At 35.6% G+C, this 25,889-nt stretch overlaps 1 protein-coding gene across 1 annotated transcript; it reads right to left on the reverse strand.

Annotated features, from left to right (window-relative positions):
• Positions 1-16,549: 16,549 nt before the first annotated feature.
• On the reverse strand, positions 16,550-25,189 carry LOC111891157 (uncharacterized mitochondrial protein AtMg00810-like). The gene is made up of 3 exons (XM_023887237.1): positions 24,612-25,189; positions 23,623-23,719; positions 16,550-16,864 (listed from the first exon to the last, which is right to left on the reverse strand). The coding sequence occupies exons 1-3, from the start codon at positions 25,187-25,189 to the stop codon at positions 16,550-16,552; spliced, it is 990 nt and encodes a 329-aa protein (XP_023743005.1).
• Between the last annotated feature and the right edge of the window lie 700 nt (positions 25,190-25,889).

The following is a 25,889-nucleotide window of genomic DNA, read 5'->3' on the forward strand; positions in this document are numbered from 1 at the left end:
GAACCGTCGGTTCCGGTTTCGGTTTCGGTATATTTGGCCGGGTACCCGCATATGCTCATCCCTAATGCCTAGCATAATAGCCTAAACCAAAAAACCTTCTTAACTTCTAAAGGTCATAACTTCTTCATTCCAACTACGTTTTCATCGATTTTTATATCTGTGGAAAGGTACTGAAGAGCCCCACAATATTATCTAGATATCTTGGACTAAAAACTTCTCGAACAAAAATCCATATTTCATGCAAGAACCCGGCCTGACTTTCCTTTTTCCACTATTCGGCCCAATATATACTTCGATGGTTAAATCTCTTAACCATCATTACCTCTTTTCACAATGACTAAACTTTACCTCCTTAAGGCTTTACACAATCGAATTCTGGCCCACGACCCAGAAATGGAAGGAAACAAGATGTTACAATTCTCCCCCACTTAAATTAGATTTCGTCATTGAAATCAATCCTCACTTCCACTTCATGATATAACCCCACGAGGATCCTTCAAACCTGACCCCCCCCCCCCCCCCTTCAATGTAGTTGAGGTCACTGAAATGGCAACATCTGAAACCATCATCAATAATGAACATTGAGCAGATAAACAACGACAACGAGCCCAACTCAAACCGAACGAAGGTTGTGACCCCCTCATAGTATTACAACCATTCCTGCGATGGTCTAAGTCATCCTAGAGAATACTACAAGCCAATCTGTAGACTTACAAAACTTCCACAACCACCTAGTCGCTTACCAACCTAGTGGATGCTATGGCTACCACGCAACCTTACAATATTTCCACAACTACCTACCATCTTAGTGAATGTTACGGCTACCCTGCAGTCTTACAGCACGTCTACAACTGACTACCATCCTAGTGAATACTACGACTACCCTGTAGTCTTACAACACTTCCAAAACTGTCTACCATCCTGGTGAATGCTACAGCTACCCCCACAGTCTTACAACACTTCCAAAACTGCCTACCTAGTGAATGCACTGGTTACCCAGCAGTCTTACATCACTTCCACAACTTCCTACCATCCTAGTGAATGTTATGGCTACCACGCAATCTTATAACACTTCCACAGCTGCCAACAATCCTAGTGAATGACACAGCTACCCTGCCGTCTTATAACACTTCCACAACTACGATGGGCCTAGCCTATGGTCTTGCCAACTACCCATAAGAATACCTAACCAAAATCAATACCATATGAACTCCCAGCCTATTGGAACCTATCAGGCATTCAGGTCGTGCTTCAAACCCCAAAGCCTTTATTAGACAAGAACAGACAGAGAGGTTCTAACACAACCCTCAATCTGAATCTAGCCACGAACCCATAAAGTGCTACTACCGATGCTTCATGACTTTAGACGAGATAACATGTATCCTCGACATTTACTTCCCCAATTACAACTGAACAATGAACATTATGCCTTGCATAAACTTCAACTCATACCACAACCATAACTGGCTCTCCACTTGTCTTGGAATATGAAACTCCTCCTGCCTCACAGATGGAAATATTCCCATTAATCCACATTGTTCCCGCCCCAACTTGGATTCAGCTGCACTCTGCCAACCTCATAATCATTGGATCTGAACCACCTAACAACCTTGTTACTCCACCGCTATCATCCTGAGTTTACAAGAACTAAGATCCCAAAACCAAAATAACTAGGGTACACATACCCCAAAACTAGTTTGAATCCTTCGCTATTATTGACAAAAGATTGTTGCATCCAAAGCACTTTCCCTGATACAATTTCAAGCCCTTGAACAACCTCAACTGAAAACAAGGAACGAACAACCCATTATTGGAAAAAATGGATAACCAATACCAAAATCCACTTGCTACTAACCAAAACCTATGTGAATGTGCATCAACCATGCCCACAAGTTCATAGATCACTCCAACTCTTATCTTACTAGCGATAGAAATCGATCTAATAAGTTAACAAACCTTACAATTAACATCCAACCTGAGCGGCACAAACACCTATGAACTCTATATTTGTTGTCCCAGAAGGGACAACCGGCTACAACGAGATCCTTGCCTAGAAGTGTCTGAAGTGAGGACCACACACACATCCCTGAAAGCATGAATCTAATAGCAACTCGTGTTCTGACCAATCCCTTATACCCCTAAATCATGAAAGATATCAACCATATTGAATTCTAAAAATCCAATGAACTTAAACTACATCTCTCTTTGACCCATTGCATTGAAACCATCAAAATTAATCCAGTTGCTGATCCTTTAAACTAAACACTCAGCTACGCCATCTAGGGTTCATGTTATCACTGATCGTCGCTTCCTGAACTAACGCCTACATTCGACTCGATCGGATACCCTTCGATCATGATCCTCGATATGCAAATGGAATAATGACAAACCCACCAATACTAATAACAATGTCATCATAATGAAGCTACGATCCTTAGACGGAGATTAATAGCATATGATGGAACTTGGGTCTCCTCAGCCTACAACTAAAATCATTGGCTCCTCACCACTGGAGCCTCCATACTGCCCCTGAGGCTATCAGTAATCCTCAATGTAGATGGATCAGGTGATCTCACCGCTTTGCTCATCAACCTCAGACAGTTGGCCTTCTGGTGGCTCACCTGATTGCATTGAAAACACATCGGACTCGAAATCCAAGGAGATTCCCTATTTGACCAACCCGACCGCAACTGAAATAGCCCATTCCTTTCTCACGACAACTCCCCTCGTGAGTCCTCCCGCACTTGGCACAACGACTCTGACCCTGATCCTCCTTGATCTTGAATCAAAAGTCTCGGGTCTCATCACTTGACCTACCACTGATTGTACCTGCTTTGGCTTGCGCTTCACCCAAAGGTCCAGCTTACCCCCCCTCTCTTAGGATCCATCCCTCAAAAGGCAAGATGAAAATTCTACGTTTGATCCCTCAGGGAAAAAACTAGACCACCGAGCATTCTCCATGTTATCAATCACCTACTAGCATTAGAGTCCTTCTTCCTATAGAACTTTGGTACTCTGAAAGTTTTGAACTCCCAAAAATAAAGGGTTCATACATAAATCTGACCAACCACAATCTCTGCACATAAAGCCCCAAGCCACTCATCCAGCAGCTCCATGATCCCCTCCTTGATGATACTAAACATCACAGGAGTCACATCCAAAATATTGCAGATGATCTCAGATGAAACAAACTCACAAATCCTCTCATCCATAGGCCTAACACCAGAGAATGAACTTGAACTAGAACCAGAACCTCCTCCAAAAGTGCTCATCGCCATACTAAAAGCAATCCATACAATGATTTGAACATACCCAAAAAATGCTCATTCCACAGGCTTCTTAGAATCCTCATGACTTTCTTTGATTCAAGTATGGATCATGTGCTTTCAGTAGTATGGGCCCAATACTACCTTTCACACTTATCCATACCTTCCTCAAGAATCATCTAGAATCCTCTAAATCACCTTCTCATACCAATACTCCTAATACCTGATAAACAACTCACCACTCGCACTAAATCACATCCTAGGATCTCCTAGGATCCCACCTCACCCTATCATCGGTGCTACTAATGTTAGATAACTACTTAATGGATAAAATTACAAGAAATAAAACTTAAATAATCTTTTGACTAAAAGACCCAACCCTACAACAATTAGACTCAAACGAGGGCTACACAATAAGGCCAAATCAATCATTCTAAAATTATTTAACCTTTACAGCATGTAACTCAACATATTCACTTAATAGTTAACTCACATCAATAAGAGTCCCACAAAGCACAATACAAGCAACATTCATGAAGTAACACTCAAAAGCCACAAAACAATCAAAAGACATCCCAAACTCACTTGCTACTATAATGTTAGGAACTTCCACTAACACTGTCGGTTGCCTTATGCATACAAATTATACACGATACATGATCAAATAAGCTATCGAATAAATTATTCTAACTTTATACAATTTTTAAACATACACTTAAAAATAATTCCAACAACATAGATTCAAAATAATGCATAACATCCAATTCCTCCTAATAAAGCATCACAAAGCAGGTTGTTCTATCATGCAATTCCTGAAGGTATCCTTAGCCTTATCTTAGCATGCAAACATTCCATATCACATAACACATCAACATATATGGTATTCTAGGAATCACTTACTTGAGTGCACGCATCGCACCCTTTTCCTTGTAAAATATTTTTAGAAATTATATTTTCTTTCAAAAAATATTATCAATTCCTCAGTTTGAGTTTAGACACACCCGACAATGTGCCTGAATCCCTCAAACCGAGGCTCTAATACCAACTTGTAACGTCCCAACAATGGTAGTAAAAAATTCATTTTTAAATCATTAAACCCATACAATCATTTGTTCCAAAACCAAACAGAATAAATTGTATTTTTTTAAAACATCAGAGTAAACATTAATAATCATTGCGGAAAAGCCATCAGGGGATGTTGTGTGGTCAAGCCAGACCCTTCCCTATGAAACAGAAGTACCTGAAAAATGTTTAAAACACAAATAGTAAGCAAAAAGTTTAGTAAGTTCCCCAAAATACCACATACCATACATACATTTTCCATGGGCTACCCCCATGGTCTTTTGTTTGAAATGTCATGGGTTATCCACATGGTCTTTTCCTTGAAATGTCATGGGCTAGCCCATGGTCTTTCCATGAAATACCATGGGCTACCCCCATGGTATAACATCCAAGTACCACAGGCTACCCCTATGGTCTTTCATGCAAATGTCATGGGCTACCCTAATGGTCTTTCATACAATGTGACGGGCTACCCTCGGGGTCTTCTATGAAAGTATCACAAAGACAACTAGCATCATACATAGTATAGTGAGAATACTCACTTGACTCACGAGATCAACTAAACCACATATCAATGCTCCGCAACAGATGCTACAAAACTCCTATCAAAACGTACATGGTCCAACCTTAGTCTACACACTAAATCTAGAACTCTTGACATAAAGTCAACCCAAGTCAGCAAGTCAACGGTCCAAGGTTAACCCTCGAAGTCAACAACCCAAAAATTCACCTCAGTGAATTGCCACGTCGTAGCCTTTTATTGGCTACGTCGTGGCAGCTTGAAGACAAAACAATCAAGTCCTTACCCAGTCGCCACATCGTGACAGCCTAAGGTCATGTCGTGGGGACTGGTCTGAACAGCTTAACATACTAAGTTGTTTTCCAACAACTCCAAGAGCTCCAAAGCTCAAGTCTGGTACATCCCAAGGTCTTAATAAATAACGTTTCCAACTTTATCCCTTAAGTCATCCCAATAAGCCAAAACTTCTAACCCTAAGTCCTTAATGACATCTTAAGACAAGAGTTAACCCATTAAGCTCTTAATCAACCAAGTCACCCAACCAAACTTTCCAGAAGACTTTCATACCCAAAAATTCACCATAAAAAATTATGCTTTATGGACATGCATTTCTAATGCATGTCTCGCCCAAAAGAGGTCCAAACCAAGGAAGAGAAAGCTCTCAAACTTTATCATGAGTCCAAATACACAAAGGAACACTAGATCTGGAACACATAAATTCAAATGGACCTCTAAGATCCATAAAGTCGCCAGCTTTAAGGAATCCATTCCTTCAAACTCTCACAAAATGAAGAAAAGGAACAAGAATCCTAAATCTAGAAGCAAAAACTAGAAAGCTTGGAACTTGAATACTCACAAGGTTCCAAAATATGCTCAAGATGGTGATGATGAAGTTGCTTGTTGGATTAATGCACAAAAACACCCTCTTCTTCTTCTTCTTCAAGGCACCAAGAAAACCAAAATGAACCAAAACTCTCTACGGGAGGCTATGGTTTTGAGGTAGATGGTTGGAGGTTGAAGAGGATGCCCTAATCCTCTGGAAATGTTGCTTAAATATAGGAGGAAACCCTAAAAATATGTGCTTGATCCATAACAACTACCACATCGTGGCCAACCTATTACCACGTCGTGACACTCATTAAAACGCGTGTTCCGTTTATTCCATGCCACGTTGTGGGCATCCTTGCAACATGTCGTGGCATTGAGTTTTTTTTTCCAAAACTCCATATTTGGTCCCTAATAAGTATAAGTTAACCCAATTTGGAACACATGTGTGACACGAACAAACCCAAAGCTTTTCCTAAGTTTCCACTTCTTCTTGGCTATGAAAACATCAATTATATTCCCATGTTTCATGTATTTGTCCCATAATTCTTTGGTATACATGTTATGAGGTAAATTTGTTGTGCATAGTGTGAGACATCTTACTTACCTCTGTTACATCATCGTATCAATTCACGTTTCATTGATTGGGGCCAGTTATGTCAAAAACATTCTTATTATTCAATGGTCTGATACGATAAAAAAAACATTCACATAATTTTTGGCATTTTGTCTTCTCATGTCCACTTGTGTCCAACCATTAGATTCCACCATGATTTGGGTTCTTCACCTCCTTACGCATTAGGAAAACGAGACTAGATAGTCTTACACTCAACCACCATTGATCATAACTATGCCCTAACAGGCAAGAGAGTCGTCGCATGTCCGATATTAAAAGCTTTTGCTATTATTCATTTATATTGAACAACTTAAATATAGAAAAAATTCGCATAATTATATATTTATATCAAGAATATCAAATTTTAGAAGTGTTATATAAACAACTAACAACAATAATAAAAACACAATGGTTTTATGCCATGAAAAAAAATGTCTTGAAAAAAATCACACCATAGCTTGTCTTGGTCCGCTTTGATACACACGGACACGTCACGCCTAACAGCAACACCATGATGGTTTTCGAGAGGGCAGATTCGTGCCTTGACGCTACCGTTGCATGCTTTTTAGAACCCATTTTTTGCCATTATCCTTTTTAAATTTAGTCAAGCGGTTTGTTTATCTAATTATCGGAATATGACATGAATCATGAAGCATTGAGTTTAAAACTATAATTTTATTGTAATATAAGTTGAGTAGAAATATAGTATTTTTAAATATGATTTTTCCCTAAAAATTCATACAATTGACTCTTGTAATAATAGAGTTATCAATCAAAATTCAAAACTCATGAAACCAACTAAAAACATACACACGCAATGAGAAAAAAAAAATTAATGCTCAAAGAGCCCACCCAACCGACTAGGCTTTTCGTACCGTGATAACGAGTTTCTTTGTTTTTATTCTAAATAAGTCGCACACACGCGTTCCTTTATTTAATTGTACCCCCAATTATATTGGTTTTTTAATATTACTCCTTTAAAATATCATTCTTTTGATAATTGATAAATAAGTACATATGACATCGTATCTAATAACCGAATGTAAAATATCATTTTATTATGTTTACGTAATAAATATAATATATTATGATATACAATTAAATTAAATATGCAAGTTATAGTACCTTGGTTTCCTTTCATACAAATACATAGATGTGGCAAATCGGGTCATCGTGTTGTGTTTTTGTCTAACACGACACGACATGACAAAGTTTTATGTAACACGAACACGACACGACACGATCTCGGGTTTACTAACACGAAAACGAACCAATTAAAAAACGACAAACACGACACGACACGACAAAGATAACATGAAATAACAATTAATGTATTTAATTAATATTTATTCATACATAACACGAAAAACACGACAAAAAATGTTAAATCGTGTCAATTTCATGTCAAATTTTGAACACGAACACAGCACGACGCGAAATCGTGTTTTTTGCACTTGACACGAACATGACACGAACAAGAATTCGAATTTCAATTTCGTCTCAATTTTGTTTCGTGTCGTGTATTTTTATCGTGTTGTGTCATCAATTGTCACCCCTACAAATACATCCTTATTTTTTTACTATTGTTATTATTTATTTATTTATTTTTGCAAAATAGCAGTACAATCTCACCTGGGGTGCTTATTGTTTTTATTGGTACAACATTGCGATGGAACTTTTGTACTGTGATAATAGAAACAAACTAAAAATCATTGGACAGAAACAAAAGAAGCATGAAAAGTGGCAAAACGCCAACCATATAAGGTTTGTATACAAAATGTGTAAAGCACGAATTGATCATGCTATGTATGTTTTATTGGTTTTCATACTATGAGGTTTGGTTTGGACAAATATGTCCTTGTAATTGTTTTAACATATCATCAGAATTTTTATTTTATCTATATAATTCTTATAAAAAAGACTGTTGTTATACTGATTTGAAACTCTTTAACTTTTTAAGTTTTTTTATTTAATTGTACTAAATCATATTATTTTATAACTTCAAAATATTCCAGCTTATTCAACTTAACCAAATGATTAATTTCAATATTTTGTTTATATAAAAACATTATCTTTCATTCTTGGTTATTTATATTTTTTTCTTCTTTTTCTATTTTTGTTATATAGAATGTTTCAAAATGAAAAATAAGGTTGTAATTGTTTGATGTCTAAAACACGATTTCAATAATAAAATATGTTGGAGATACATGCCCTTCTTTGAGGTTGAGATTTTTTATTCAAAACAATTTTTCATTGCAGTTTATAAATCGCTATCATCTTAATATTTCTTGAAAACTAATTCATTTATGAATTACATTTTTATTTATTTACTCTCTCTCTCTCTCTCTCTCTCTCCTCTCTCTCTCTCTCTCTCTCTCTCTCTCTCTCTCTCTCTCTCTCTCTCTCTCTCTCTCTCTCTCTCTCTCTCTCTCTCTCTCTCTCTCTCTCTCTCTCTCTCTCTCTCTCTCTCCTTATTTATTTATTTTAGTTCCTATCATGTAATATTATATTATTGAAAACTCAAATAAATATATTATTTTTTAAATTTGTTATTATTACTATTATTAAATAAATGCATATATAAATATATTTTAAATACATATTTATACATATAAAAATGTATTTATACATAAAAACACATATAAATATAATAAATACATATGAAAAATGTATTTTTATACCTTAAAAACATGTTTAAAGTACTTTTTTCATTTAAACGCATTTATACATTGTTGAGAAAAGAACTGGATGATGATAGAACATAACAGTACAATGATCAAACCATGTCATGATTAAGTATGGTGGGCCAAACGATGCTTAAATATGGTGAACTAGAAATGTATGGTGGGCAGACAACCATACTCAGACCAGGTCATGCTTAAGTATGGTGGACAGACAAATATACTTAGGATGCCTAACTAACATGATCTATATAAAGATTTGATCAGATAAAGTAACCAAAAAGTATGTCTCTTCAGTAAAGAGAATATCGGAGATCAATCTTCAAAACACTTAAGGTCGGGTTTGTCTTCACATCAATCTCCTTCACAACTAGGGATGAAAATTTCACCCGACCCGGTAGGGAACCCGGTTGACCCAACCCAATCGGGGACGGGTATTCCCCGCCAAAACGGGTACCGGGTACGGGGCTAGGGATCCCCATTATGCTAAAACCGGGGATGGGGTCGGGGTCGGGTATAGCAATCCCCAACCCGCCCCACCCCCGCTTTGATGACTATATATATATATATATATATATATATATATATATATATATATATATATATATATATATATATATATATATATATATATATAATATTAGTATATCGATCAATTATTGAATTTGAATTAAGTTCACTAAAATGAATTGATCTACATTAGACCATCAAAGATAGATTCCATATACCAAATTATGTTCCTAATTCCAAGAGTTCATCAATTGCCACTTTGTTCGATGATCTGTATACAAAATTGTCACTTTTTGTTTTGATGCTTGTTAACCTTTATGATTGATGTAAACAGAATCTAATTATGGAATATGGTTTTGATCATTTATTAAACTTGGTTTTTTTAAAGTTGAGTTTATTATGTTGATAGATTGGGAATGGGTCGGGGATCGGCTAGGGGAAAGCCTAAAATACAAAGGGGAAGGGATTTGATTCCCCGCATCCGTCGGGGATGGGGATGGGGATGGGGACAGGGATGGTCAACCCCGCCCCAAACTCGCCCCATTTCCATCCCTAATCACAATCTTCACATAAGCTCATACAATCTTCGTATCATCAAAAACTTATCTTTACATGTATAAAAACATATAAATAAAAAAAAAGAACTTTTAAAATGTTTTTTATACATGTAAATATAAGTTTTTGATGATACGAAGATTGTGTGGGCTTATGTGAAGATGGTGACGAAGATTAATGTGAAGACACTCCTAACCTTAAGTGTTTTGAAGATTGATCTCCAATATTCTCTTTACCAAAGATGCATACTTTTGGTTGCTTTATCTGATTAAATATTTTGTATAGATCATGTCAACTAGGCATGTTGAGTATGGTCGTCTGCTCATAATATTTAAGCATTGTCTGGTCTAAATATGGTCGTCTATCTATCATAATTAAGCATGTTGAGTATGATTGTCTGCCAACCATACATTTCTAGTCCACCATACTTAATAATGGTATGGTGCACCATACTTAAGCATGTCCTAGTCTGTTCGTTGTACTGATATGTTCAATCATAATCCAGTTCTTTTCTCAACAATGTATAAATACGTTTAAATGAAATAAGAAGTTTGAAAACATTTTTAAGGTATAAAAATATATAAGTATTTTTTTCATATGTATTTATTATGTTTATACGTAATTTTTACATATAAATACGTTTTTATATGGATAAATATGTATTTAAAATATATTTATATATGTATTTACTTGATAGTATTAATAATAACAAATTTAAAAATAAGATATTTATTAGAGTTTTTTATAAATTAATAAAAATAAAAATAAAGATTTTTGAAGAAAAGTCATAATATTTTGGGACATTTGCGAAATTGTCTCAAATTTTTAGGTCAGTTTACGAATAGTTTTAAATTAATTTGTTATTGGCTGAACCGGGATAAAAGAGTTAGAATGCAACATTTTACCGATTTTTAGGACTTTTTTTATAAAAAAAAAAAAATGGGTTATTTCATAAACTGACTCAAAATACATAAGAATGTGGACATAGAAAGAATTACAAAGTAAAGATGATTACAAGACTTAACATATTGTATTTGTAAATGTGTGGTTTATTTTCATGTAACATTCCATTATTAATATCCGGATAATAATAGTGTATTTTTTTTATTCTTTCCACCTTTTTTTTTCTTTTAACTTTATTTAAATTTCAAGAAAAAATTATGATTGTACACTTTGATCCAAAAGAAAGTGATGATACTTTTTCAATTAATTTGTCACAATTTGTTGATATATGATTGTGTTATTATATTTTTGTAATATACACCATTACATAATTTGTCATAATTATCTAAGTCTATTAATAACTTTTGTGTAGATAGAATTCCTCTAACGTCTTGAATTTTCTTTACATTGTGATAATCACCACAAATACAAACAAATATATTATTCATATTTTTCTAGCATCCGAAATCTTTTTCACATCGATTATACTTATTGGATCATGACATACTTTAAGAGAGCATGCTTATATGTAATAAGAAAAACAATGATATGGTCATCCTAAATTTTTATGAAGATATATGAGGTTTTGGTGAAAAATAAAAACGTTCATTGGAAGATCATAACGAATTGTTCTACAATATATTAATCATAAGATATATTATTTTTATTTAAAAGGTTAAAAATGTTGTTTATGATGAGTTTTTTAGGTAATAAAAATTAACATGTGGTGGAAAAAACACTTAAACCCTTAAGCTCAAATGCAACCTATAAACGATCTATGTTTTCTCTATTGATAGCAACTAACTATGAATATCAAGAAACCTTAGCAGAGAGGCTATGAAATCGAAATTCATATTGAATTAGGGTTACATACATTTTGATTATTGTTGCAAATAATCAAAGTATAATCCTTCTTCTAGATCTTGGAAAGCTAGCACCAAAAGAATGGATGCCTCTGATGACGTATACCCAAAACCCTAGTAGCAAGAAGACTTGAGGAAAGAGGAGGACGGAGAAAAATTTCGGCTCTTGTATGGGAAAATGTGGCGGTCGAAAATGGGATCCTAAGGGTTCCTATTTATAGGTTGTAGGATAACCCTATAAACCTTAATCTTGAATTAAATAATAATAATATTTCAAATTCAAGATAATTATTTAGTATCATTATCTAATAGAATTATCTTAAAACCCTAACAGATAAGCCAAAATTCAGCCCTATCCAGAAGGTTCTAGAAACCCTATTTTGTTCAACTATTGAACAATTACAACTTAGTTCATGTACTTCCAATTAATTCTAATAATCCTAAAACTAATTCCAATTAATTTCTAATTAATTCCAAATTAATTTTAATTATTTCCATTTAATATTGTAATCATAAAATATATTAATAAATCATTTATTTCAATTACTAATTAATTTATTAATCATATAATAAATTAACAAATCAACCTCTACCTCTAAAAGTCATTCTATCCAAATACTAGTTTTGGAAGCAACCTAAAAAGGACTTTGCTTCAATTTCAAGAATATACCAATTTAGTTTAACACCTTAATCCAACAGTCTCCCACTTGGATAAGTATGTAACTATATTTGCAAGTATAGACATTGAAATAAACAGCAAAGTCTGATTTCCAAAGCCACTGCTAAACTCTAATTCAAATCAGCTATTGGCCCTAAGATAAGTAATCAACTATTTTTTTCGTTCTTTAAGATATCGTATGGATACGAGACATAGATCAGAATCAATCTCATTTTCCAAAATTATGTTTCTCGATTTCCCGATTTGTAAAGACTTTATTGGACTTGAAATTGAACACATCAATTAGTCCTAGCTAGGCCCAAGACTATATAGTCAACATCAAATCATCGATAATTATATCGTTTTTCCTGTTAGGGCAGAAGGAACGAATTTATTTGAGTATGTAGTCATACGATTCACATATCAAATCACATATGGAATAACCCTTTATAACATTTAGTTACAAAATGTGTTTGAGTCGAGTAATGAATAATTGATCTGTAAACTACGAACTACATATCTCTGCTTTAACAATAGTGGATGTTATCGTCTTAGCATTACTCATGAAAAGATCCATGTAATGCCCCAATTGTCAGGTATCATTATTGTTCAATTTAAATTTCATGCTTTAAGACTTACTCGACGAGTTGATGCTATGACTCGTCGAGTAGAAGCGGGTTGGGACACGTCATTTAAGGAGTTAACTCGGCGAGTCGGGAAGGGGACTCGACGAGTAGGATCTGGCAGAGGAAACCGTAAATTTTAGGGTTTTTTCACCCTATATATTGGACCATTAGCGCCTCCCACTGTCCCTTATCACCCCTTGAGAGCCAGAAACCCTAAATTTCGTGTGTGTGAGCTTTGTGAGTGTTTTGGAGCTTTGGGAAGTGATTTAGTGAAGGAAACTTGTAGATCAAGAGGCTAGCATCAAGGAAAATCGTGTAGATCTTGAATCCATCTCAGTTTGGGCACGTTTTGGAGGTAACCAGCTATTACTTTGATCTCTTTCTCCTTAGAACCTCTCATAGATGGAGTTAGGGTTTTCTTTAGCATAATCATGAAGGGAATGTGGTGTATGAGCTAGATCTGAAGTTGAAACTTCAGATCTGAACCTCCCTTGGGTCCTAAGTTCATAAGTTCCTTATATGGCCATGAAAGAACCCTCCCTTATGAGTAGAGATTCATTTCAAGCCTGGATTCATATTTTAAGGCATGTAAATACGTAAAGGTAGCAACGTTACGTTGCTAATACACTCTAGGGACCTAGATCTACTGTTTGGAACGAAAGAATAGTTATGTATCGCTTGATCATGGGAATAACCATATGGACGCGGTGATTCTGGGAGATGACTCGGCGAGTCGAGTAGGGTTTTTTGTCCGAATTGGTCCTGTGTGGATTCGGCGGGTCTGGGAGATGACTCGGTAAGTCAGTTTGGATTTTGAGCACTGAGTCGCGTATTGACTCGACGAGTCGAGTCGGGTAATTCTTGAATCAGTAGGGACTTGATGAGGGGAAAGTTTCACTCAGCAATACGACAACATGGTATGTTGACCAGTGACTTTGACTTTGACTAGGGATTGTCTTGTGCCTTCCAAGGGCATTTTGGTAATTGAGTATTTATTGAGTGGGTCACTTATGGATACAGGCGAGGTGGTTGGAGCTATATCTGGAAGAGTGGACAGTATTATCCCGAGCCGCTAGCGAGATGAGTTATCCTCACTATATCAATAGGGTCTAAGGCACCAAGGTCGACCCTTTAGGATGAGATTCTGATTATAGTATGATGTATATGATTATGATCTGTTAGTTCGGTATCAGGATGGGCAGGATGTTGTTATGCTATGATGATCCGATGCATTGGTATGTTAGTGACCTGGTTAGGTTGGTATTCCAGTATATGAGATTGATATGATTGATGATCTGTGAGATAGTTATACTTGATATATATACTAGGATATGTTATTTATGTGCACAAGGTTATTGGTTTGGTGGGTTTGAGGCGGTCCTGCTTTGTGCTGAAGGCCAACATACCCGATGAGCGGTCCGGATAGGTTGTGAGCATGTATGATGGCCCAGTCACACCGAAGGCTCGGGATAGATCCAGATAAACAGTAGGCCTTGCAAGGCGGTCAAGTCAGGAGGCCCAGTATTCATGTTGTTGTTATTTGTTATTGATATGATATTATCAATGTGTTGTATTGGTATTTTGGGGGGAGTAACTCACTAAGCTCTCGAGCTTACAATTTTAGTTTATTGTTTCAGGTACATCAGGAGATCGTGGCAAGGCAAAAACGTGATCGTACCACTCCTCATCCTTATGATTTTAGTTTTTGGGACACTCTGATGAATAATGTTTTGAAAACAGTTTGTATAACACTAATTGGTTTTAATGGTTGGAAAAGTTTAAATTTGGCTTCAAATTTTGGATGTTACAACCCATGAAGTAATCTCTAAGCGTGGGTTTATCCAATACTTAAAATCCGTATTTTCAAAGTACTCATGAATTTTATAGCAATTCAAATTGCAATGTCTTAACCTCAGTCGACAATCTACAATGAATTCATGACATTCTTAACTTGATACTTACATCCAAAAGTATGAAGGACTGTGGAAGTTTGAATAATTCAAATTACTCAGGAAGTGTAAACATACAAAAAGAAACATGTGAATGAATAATTGAATAAGGCAGTACGATACTCATGAATAATTCTCTATTATTCATTCACCAAATCAATTACATTTATTTTTTACAAGTTTCAAACATATCACCTAACTACTAAAACTAATATCGTCTCTTAGGCCTAGACTCATAGCATGCTAGTAGTGTTTGACTATACTCAGAGCCTTTGTCATCTTTCCTAGCAAACAAGATTCACACGTATCATCTAACCTTAAGTCAAATGATTCCAACACTCCATCCATTTGGAGTTGGGCGATGCGTTTCTTGTTAAAATGTCCAAGACGACAATGCCCACAAGGATGCTTTGTTTATACTATTAGACGAATCAATTTGTAAAACACTATTACCTAAATTTTCTACAATCATCACAGTTTCATACACACCATCACAAGGTAAAGCTTCAAAAATAAAAAAATAAAAAACACCATTTTTAAAAGCAGAAACAGATGCATTCTCATCATTAAAAGAATATCTAAAACCTTGTTTAAATAAAGCATGAAATGAAATGATGTTTCGTGTCATCTCTGACGAGTAGCAACAATTTATTGAATCCAAACCTAACCCACTACAAAGCACAAAGCTTTAAATTCCAATCTTGATAACATGTGAAGATCGCCAATCTCCCATGATCAAGTTCATCCTTCCATGCTCCAGATCCTCACTTCTTCTTAGCCCCTGCAAATCATAACTAATATGAAAACCACATCATGTATCAAGGAACCAAGACGAGAATATGATGACTTATTAGATAATATAGTGTAAATACCTACGGAGGTTGGCTTCACCTTGCTATCCTTAATATTTTTCAAGTACTTCGGGCAGCTTCGTTTCTAATTCCCTTTGTCGTGACAGTAGAAGCAAGTGGCCTCTTTAGGATCGGAGGCAGGGGGAGCGTCAGAACTGGCCTTTCCTTTGGTTCCATTGCTTGACGACCCAGCTTGGCACTTTCCCTTCCAATTATTTTTTGGAGTACCTTTCCTCTTTTTTCCCTTTCCTTGCCCAATGGCCAAGACTAGAGTAGCAGCAGGAGTAGAGGCAATGCTTTTTCCCTTCATTCCTGCTTCAGCCGTTCGCGGGAGGTTCTGGAGTTGAACCATTGTGGACTCTTGGTTGTTCAAATGATAAGCTAAAATAAAATGATCATAACAATTGGGCAATAAGTGCAAGACTATATCAATAGCCAATTCCTCATCAAAGTTCACATTTAGCTTCAACATGCGATCCACATATCACTACATCCTCTACGCATGGCTACTAACAGACTCCCTATCTTTCATGTTGCTTGTGATGAGGGACTTTACTACTTCGTACTTTTCTTGACGAGCTCATTGATGGTACTTTTCCATCAAGTCCTTGTTCATCTCGTACAGTCAGTAATCCTCATAGAACCATTGTAGCTCAGGAGTCATAATTACCACCATGGTGCAAGCAACTTTTGTTGCATCATTGTAGTGCTTCTTATACTCAGCTCGTTCTTCAAAAGTAGATTTTGTTTCATCTATTTCAAGGAGTTCCTTTTCTAGGACGTATTCCTTGTCTTCAAAGCGAAGAGCCATCTTTATGTTGCGCATCCAATCGTTGTAATTGGTGCCATCTAATGTCACCCTCAAGCAGATGTTAAGCAACAAAAATTTGTTATTGTTGTTGTTAGAGGAGGAACCAAAAGCATCGTTTGGAGTAGACATCTAAAAGAGAAGAAAGATAGTTTTAGTCAAATAAGAATATGCCTCAATATAACACCCAAAATGAAATATCAATGCTAGGATCCAACTAAATAATTCACAACTTAGAAAAAGGATGTTGCAATCTAATTGTAAATTATACAAAGGTAGGTAAATGACGATTTACCAATTCCACCATCGAAAAACGAAATTTTAACGAATTAGGTTTTTAGTGAAATTCCTAGATCATTTGAGATTCATTGAACTCTTCAATGGCATGTTTAATCTCGATTATGTTCTTCTATTCGTAACTGGGATACCGAGGATCACAAACAAGATGTGAATAACTATGAAAATTAGCTTGGTGCTCTCGATGTCATTTATCATCTCATTTTATTGTGTCGGTTAACCACACACACTCCTTTAATCAATGATAAATTACAAGACACACATTGCCACTCTTTATTTGTCCCTATTAGTGTGTTGGTTAACCACACACGCTCCACTAACGAGTTATAAAGTGCAATGTGCAATTTCATGGATTAGCATTCAAATTCACATTTTTCCTAAAGTAACTAAGACTGAGAATTTTATAAAAGGAATTTAGTTACTTTATAATTCACTACACTAATTAATGAGGATTATTTGTCCTATCAAACCCGTTTGGCTAACGACCCTCTACCAATCAAGGAAGCGGTGGGTGAGAGTAGACACCCATTCAACTACCATTTCATAGGTAGTTTCCTTATACCCTCCTTATAAACCGGTTTCATGAATGAGGCATACTAGCGGCTCGACTGACTTAGTCTTATACATATAGTAAATATTAAACATTTAATTTTACACATAGTATAAGGTGTATTTTAAACTTTTCAAAATACTAGGTTTACTTACTAAATTTCGAAAATTAAAAAAAAAATTAAAATTAAACCCAATGATTTAATAATTGTCTATTAATTAAACATTTAATTAATTTATTAAATCAATTCAGGATTATCCAATTAAATTAATCAAGATAATTTAATCCTAATCCTTTCCCCTAATTTCGAAAATAATGGGTATGGGGTATATCCAATTTTATAATTATCCTATTAACTAGATAAAATGATAATTACCAAAAATAAGATAACCTTATCATCATCTAGCAATTTTCGAAAATACGGACTTCGGGAGGAAGACAAAGATTTCAATCCTTACCTAAATTTTGAAATCTTAGGGGGCAAGAAACCCTCCAAGATCAAACTTATAGGGCAAGGTAAAGGGTTTCAACCCTTTCCTAAATTTCGAAACTTAGGGCCTAAAAACCCTAATTTTGAAAACCCTGGTCCATTAGGGTTTAGTTGCCATAAACCCTAATTTAATCAATTCAGCCATTGCAATCTATTCAATAGAAAACAAACCAAGGCTCTGATACCACTGATGGGTTTAGAGCATAACAAACAAAATCTTATGTGTGCATGCAATCCTAGTTCTTGATTTATGTGTTCTTTAATTGAACATACAAATTTGAACATCAAAATAAGAAACCTTAGGAATACTACTATATTTTTGAAATTACTATATAGGGTTAAGAAAACATACCTTGATTGTTATTGACAAATAACAAAGAATCCTTGTTTTGTTGAAGCCTTGAGAGAAAGCACCACAAATATTGTGCCTCTAGTGGTTCATACCCAACACTAGCAAAGTATGAGAGAGGAGAGTGGTCTAAGAATTTCGGCTATCTCTCTAGGGTTATGAGTGGCCGGAAATCCTTAGGGTTAAGGGTCTATTTATAGTCCAATAAGGATGTCATGGATAACCCTAATCTGAATATAATAATAATATTTCAAATTTGTAATTATCCAACTCCTTATTTATCGACATTGAATAATCTAGAAACCCTAGATTATCCATATAGAAACCGTCCACTCCTTCCCTAGGAAGGTTTTGGAGCCTCTTGTTCAACTATTAAACAATTACACTTTAGTCCCTGCACTTTGAATTAATTATTTTAATCCCAAAATTAATTCCAATTAATTTTTGACTAAATATTACTATTTCTAATTAATATACTGTTCTCATAATATTTTAACAAATTATTTATTTCAATTTATTAATCAAATAATAAATTAACCTCTCTCTCCAAAAGTCATCCTGTCAAGTTGCTAGTTTTGAAAGCAACTCAAAAGGATTGTGCTACTATCAATTCAAGTATATACCAATTATAGTTGTGGTCTTAGACACCTAATCCAACAATAAGATCTTTCTCCAGTTTCCTAGGAATGTGACAAAAGTTGCTTCACAACCTGTGCCACAAGAGGACAAGTAGTGATATTTGCTTACATGATGCCAATAGGATTTCGATAAAGGCTAATCATGATGGGTGAAGGTCTTTCTGGAAGTGGTTCCTCTGGTGATCCAAGACAAAGTGTGGGTGCTAGACCAATTATCACTCTGTTTCCTTTACTACAAATTCTAATACCCATGACTTTATCAAAATGAATGTTGGATTAAGGAATTTCCTTTGTGTCATCTGAAGCTAAATGTCAATAATGGTTACAACTACTTCTATTCTAATTTGTGAAAAATGCAAAGGAATTTCTAAAGATTCAAGTAAAGAAGAAAGGAAAAGAATTGAAGTAAAGACATAGGAAAGAGTAAAACAACAATATTTGGACAAAAGCGGAGTGCGAAAAAAAATATTAAATTTAGTGAAATCAACAAGGTTTGGTGTGTATAAATTGAAGGTTTGTGTGGATCGGATACACTTCAAGTATAAAGAACAAAAGTAAACTAACCTAAGAAAACAAAGAATAGAAAGTAAACAACACGGGGAGTTCTCCAAATTCTCTTTCACTAAGAAAGGGTTTGTCTTCACCAAGAAGACGGTTTTTCCCAAAGACGGTCACAAAGACAAAATCAACATTAGGGTTTACCCTAATGTTGATTATATACTAATATATACAAGTATATCCCTTGATTAAAGGGATTATATCTAATCTATACTAAGAACCGATCATCATCACAAGGATATCGGATCTGATATCTATTCTATACTTATCTATATCATTACCTAATATACAAAAGATTACATAGAATAACTATACTACTCACTGACGTTGATGGACTTGATACGTTGGCATTGGCGGTAATGTAGATGCTGACGCTGACAGATAGAGTGTAGAGTGTTTGACTCATCATATCATAATATGTGACCTTACAATCTCCCCGTATCTGATGATGTCAAAACTAATCTTCAATGAATTCTTTATATCATGCTCCCCATGAGAGTAAGAATGAAAATTTAAGTTCTTCAACTTTAACGAATGCTCCCCTGAGAAGGTGAATAACTTCGAGGCAGCATTTATGAACCGCAGCGGACGACGGACGGATAGGTGATGAGTTGAGAATGTTGATGTTAGCTTGACTCCCCCTTAGATTGTGCTTTTCTTTAGATTAATAACATCTAGTAGTTTCTTCAGCTTTAACAAGATTCTCCCCCTTTTTGACATCAACAGTTTCCAGTCTAGTAAGATTGTGATGTCTCCTAATAGTATGGGCTAAAACAATCATTCACTAACAAAGTATTGCGAGACCTCATCAACATGTGGTTTTATACATTGACTCATTAATCACTTTTATTAGAAGAAAAAGAGCAATAGTGGGTAGGTGCGTGTAATATATTGTGACATCCCCAATTTCTCGGCCAGAAAAGACCGGTTTGTTTATGCTTTATTTTAAAATCAGAGTAATCGTTTAAAGAAAACGGTTGCGGAATTTGTTCCCAAACAAAATATGATAAAATTTATCAAAACGTTCCTCAAAGAGAATGTGTTTTCATTAAATAATAAAACCTTGGGATGCCATGTTCCGATACAGACCAAAAGCATAAACAATATAAAATAGACCTTACAACAGTTATTTGTAACTACTGATCTATAATCCAAAATCTCTCATCAAGTCCACCAATTTATACTCTTGTGCCATTACCTGTAATGCAAAGAAAACTGAGTGGGTCAGGCTTGGGAGCCTGGTGAGCATGTAGGGTTTTCAACCCACAATAATACATTTATTATATTGAATTATCAAACAATCAACCCAAATACTCATTCCCATTATCTCCTTTATCTCTTAAGGATTTATCCTAAGAATCAACTATCCTTTAACCATTTATTCCTAAGGATTGACCTAAGGAATTGACACAAAGTCCACCACTGCCAAGGTCCACAAATTACGATTGGTAAACACTTAGTTCAACATACCTAACAAACACCTAGTTCTAACACTCCTAGTGAACCATTAATTCAAAACATCTGGTGAATACTTAGTTCTAAAACACTTAGTGAACACACTCAGTTCAACAACACCAAGTGAACACATCTAGTTCAAAAAGACTTAATGAACACATTGAGTCCAAAAATACCAAGTGAACACATAGACTTCGGAAATAACTAATGAACACATTGAGTTCAAACACCAAGTGAACACGTAGAGTTCAAAAATACCTAATGAACACACTGAGTTCTAAAATACTTAATGAACACATATAGTTCAAAAATACCTAATGAACACACTGAGTTCTAAAATACTTAATGAACACATATAGTTCAAAAATACCTAATGAACACACTGAGTTCTAAAATACTTAATGAACACATATAGTTCAAAATACCTAATGAACACATTGAGTTCAAGGACACCAAGTGAACACATATAGTTCAAAATACCTAATGAACACATTGAGTTCAAGGACACCAAGTGAACACATATAGTTCAAAATACCTAATGAACACATTGAGTTCAAAACACCTATTATTTCGTCTCACATCAACTATTTTCATCTACCCATGTTCTACCCAACATATTTGTAGATGCAAACACATATAAAGTTTAAATCTTTTAAAACATGTATAACACATTATTTCAACATTTATCTCAAGTAAACAAACAATGTATAAACACCTAGCACATACTTCATAGCAAATACTTCATATCTATGCGGTAGAAGAAAGTGAATATACATTCACACATATAACAACAAAATATACACATAACACGTATTTCGTATAAAATAATTCGTATTTATGCGTTAGAAGAAAGTAACCACACACTCACTTGATCAGAAGATGATCGGACAGCACTACAACTTGCAGAAGTAGTAATCCACAGCAGATCTGGAAGATCTCCACAAAAATCGAACTTCTCGCGGGCAGAGCTTCGGCTCGGGAACCGCACTTCTCGGGATCTTCGGGATCTCGGGACTTGCCTCGGGGCTAGAGAATAATACCGGGGCTTCGGGGTATTTCTGGCACACAAAACGATGCAAAACGGGAGAGAGAAGAGAAGAAATTGGCAACCCTAAACGGCTGGCCCTTCAAATCTATTTATAGGGCAAATTTGGCCCTTGCCACGTCGTGGCAACCTTGTTCCACGTCGTGGGCTTGGTCGTCACTGCATGCGTCATCCCAAGTTGCATCTGGGGGCCTCCCGGAGGTGTCAGGACACTTGCCACGTCGTGGCAACCTTGTTCCACGTCGTGGGCTCTGACAGTTTTGGGGTTTCGCGCCCCGAACTTCAGAAATTCATAACTTTCGCATACGAACTCCGTTTTCGACGTTCTTTATATCGACGCGAAGGTGAGATTATGATCTACAACTCTCGTTTAGACTCCATTGGCTAGTTTTGACTTTATTTTTAATATATTATAAGTATATTAGTTATATATTATCTTTAGTAGGTCAGGACAGGAAAACTCCGTTCGAAATTCATAACTCCTTCATCTGAACTCCGTTTTCGTCTGTCTTTTTATCGATGGACTACTATCGAATAAATCTTCAACTCTTGTTTAGATAACTAAGGATAAATATCTATCTACCTTAAGTTCACTATTTACATCGCGCTGGGTCGTGCCGGTTCTGTCGCGAAACTTTGACAGGTCATAACTTCTTCGTTATAACTCAGATTTTGGCGTTCTTTATATGCACGGAAACCTTGTGACATATACTAAAACTTGGTTAAGATTAATCCTTCTAAATAATCTTCCATCAAAAAGTCATTTTTGATGATTATCGTCTCTAAATTGACTAGCCCTGATCTACGGGCATTACATATATCACGCACAATGATATACCCATTGACATAGATTTGTTGAATTCTCATCAGCGTCTGGTATCATACACTGAATCATGAAATTCTAAAGAAGAATATATGGAGAATGGGTTGATTCATGTGATAAGTTGTGGTGTTTTAGCTTAACCATCGACATAGATTTGTTAAGCTCTCTTCAGCGTATGGTACATTATGTTGAATCATAAAGCTTTAAAGAAGAATATAAGGGAAATAATGGATTGTTTCAGTCACGCTCAGGTGAAATCAACGTGAATCATTAACAAGTATAACTCATCAGCAAGAAATGTTTTTGATCCTTGCCTCGCAAAATTTAGTTGTAGTCTAGAATAAAAGATTCGTTGTCAATTCATAATGGTACCATGTCATACCTCAGTTTAGGAGGTGAGGGACATGGACAACCCTTTGTCATTTAAGGGCCAGAAAAGTGTCTCTTACGATGATGACTGTGCGGTCAGGGTAAGCCATTGGATTATGCTCAATGTTTCACCAAAACATGAGACTTGATGCATACGACAAGCATGCTTCCATGGACGATGATTTGTCTAAAGTTACATACTTTGCTTAGACTTTCCACCGTCAGATCCATTTAAAAAAATTGTACTAAATAACAAATAATATAAGAATACAAACAAGAGAGTCAGTCAAACAAGGAAATATTCAAAAAGCAATACTTTTGCATCTTTTTCAGAAGCATGATAAAGACTTGATCCATCAAATCTTTTGAATTGAATGGACATAAATGTACTTCCATTTTCCATGATATCTTCCCTTCAAGTATGGCTACAAAAGAAAGCATAATTAAAGATAAACACATATACAACTCACTACAAACTAAGAATGATGAATCCATTTATCATAGATTCCAAGCATCATGTTTCTCAAGATCAAAAGAGGATCATAAGACAGTCTTTGTAACGAACGAGTTAACTGGATCAAATCCATGAAACAATTGTGTCCTCAAGAACAACATGAGGGCATTTGAGGTTTTATCGAATTATGAGTCAGCAGATGAAAACAAGACATACTACATTGATGGTTGCTCTTTGCATCCATAATAGTGAGCGTAGGAGAAAGAGTGCATTCGCAAGAACAAGAGGACATGATGCCACTCTTTTTCTCAACACAAAAAGCATTCAGATCTTTCTGGATGGCTCCAATCCTTACAAATTCTGAAGGAAGGAGATGCAGATAAATCTTAGATAGGCCTGAAATATGAATAAGAGTGAAAAGAAAATACTTGTAAGTACTAGAAGCAAAGCTATGTAAAAATCTATACACATAAGAAAAGCAACACTTGTTTTTGTGTTTTTTAGAAAGCAAGAAGAATCAATGTTAAATCAAAACAGTTAGAAAAAAATTAATTCATTGAAAGCATGCCAAGATCTGCAAACAATTTTTTTAAAGTCTTCTCGTCCAATGCCTTTTTTAAAATGTCAGCCTACTGATCAGTGGATGGAATATAGAACAACTCCACTTTTCCCTTCTGAACTATATTCCTCATGAAATGATGATGGATATTAATGTGCTTGGTCTTGGAATGTTGCATTGGATTTTGTATCATCTGAATGACACTGGTGTTGTCCAACAGATGGGAGTCTTTGAGAAGTTTGTACCATAATCTAAGAGTTGATTCTAAATCCATACGATCTAAACACAACACCTTCCAACGGCTACATATCCAGCTTCAGCAGTAGAACAATCCACTGATGTCTGATTTTTGCTGGACCAGCTTACGAATATATCTCCAAGCATTTGAGCTCCTCCTGAAGTGATTTTGCGATCAATTCCACATCCACCATGATCGGAGTCAGTGTATCCCATTAACTTGAACTCAGAATCATGAGGATACCATAACCTAAGATTAGGTGTATACTTTAAGTAACGAAAGATCCTTTTCACAGCGAAAAGATGAGCTTTCTTAGGATCTGCTTGATAATGAGCACACAATATAGTAGCAAACATAATGTCAGGGCGACTGACAGTATGATATAGCATAGAGCCTATCATTCCTCGAAATAGAGTTGTATTCACATCAGCGCCATTTGGATCAACGCCAATAGACGTTGATGAGGACATCAAAGTCTTTGTCGGCTTACAATCATAGAAACCATACTTCTTCAGCATATCTGCAATATATTTAGCTTGACAAACAAAAACTCCACCAATTATTTTTTTAACATTCAATCCCAAAAAGAAAGTTAGTTCACACATCATGCTCATCTCGAACTTCTTAGCCATGATCTTTACAAATTCCAAACTTAGCTTTTCATCAGTGGATCCGAAAATGATATCATCAACATACACTTAAGCAAGAATGATATGAGGTCTTGAATGCTTGATGAGCAAGGTGTTGTCAATCTTTCCTCTTTTGTATCCACTTGCAAGAAGATAACTCGTCAATGTGTCATACCATGCTCTAGGGGCCTGCTTTAAACCATAGACAACTTTATGAAGACGATACACATGATTTGGGAACTCTTCACTTTCAAACCGTGGTGGTTGTTTTAGAAAAACTTCTTCTTGAATATATCCATCCAAGAAGGCAGTATTGACGTCCAGTTGATAGACTTTGAAGTTCTTAAAAGAAGCAAAGGCGAGAAACAGGTGATTTGCTTCAAGTCTAGCAACAGGAGTAAATGTTTCATCATAGTCTAACCCTTCGAAATAATAGAAACCTTGAGCCAAAAGTCTAGCTTTGTTTCTTATGATGATCCCATCTTCATCCAGTTTTTCCTGAAAACCCAGCGAGTGCCAATGATAGTCTTTCCTTGAGGCTTGGGAACAAGAGTCCACAAATGATGAAGCTCAAATTCATTCATCTCATCCTACATAGTCTTGACCTAGTTAGCTTCTTTCAAGGCATTAGTAACATTCTTTGATTCAATCATTGAGACGAAGTTTACAAACATGCAGAAGTTTCTGCTGACTATACTCTGAG

Source organism: Lactuca sativa, chromosome 8, assembly GCF_002870075.4.
Source record: "Lactuca sativa cultivar Salinas chromosome 8, Lsat_Salinas_v11, whole genome shotgun sequence".
NCBI classification, from domain to species: Eukaryota; Viridiplantae; Streptophyta; class Magnoliopsida; order Asterales; family Asteraceae; genus Lactuca; species Lactuca sativa.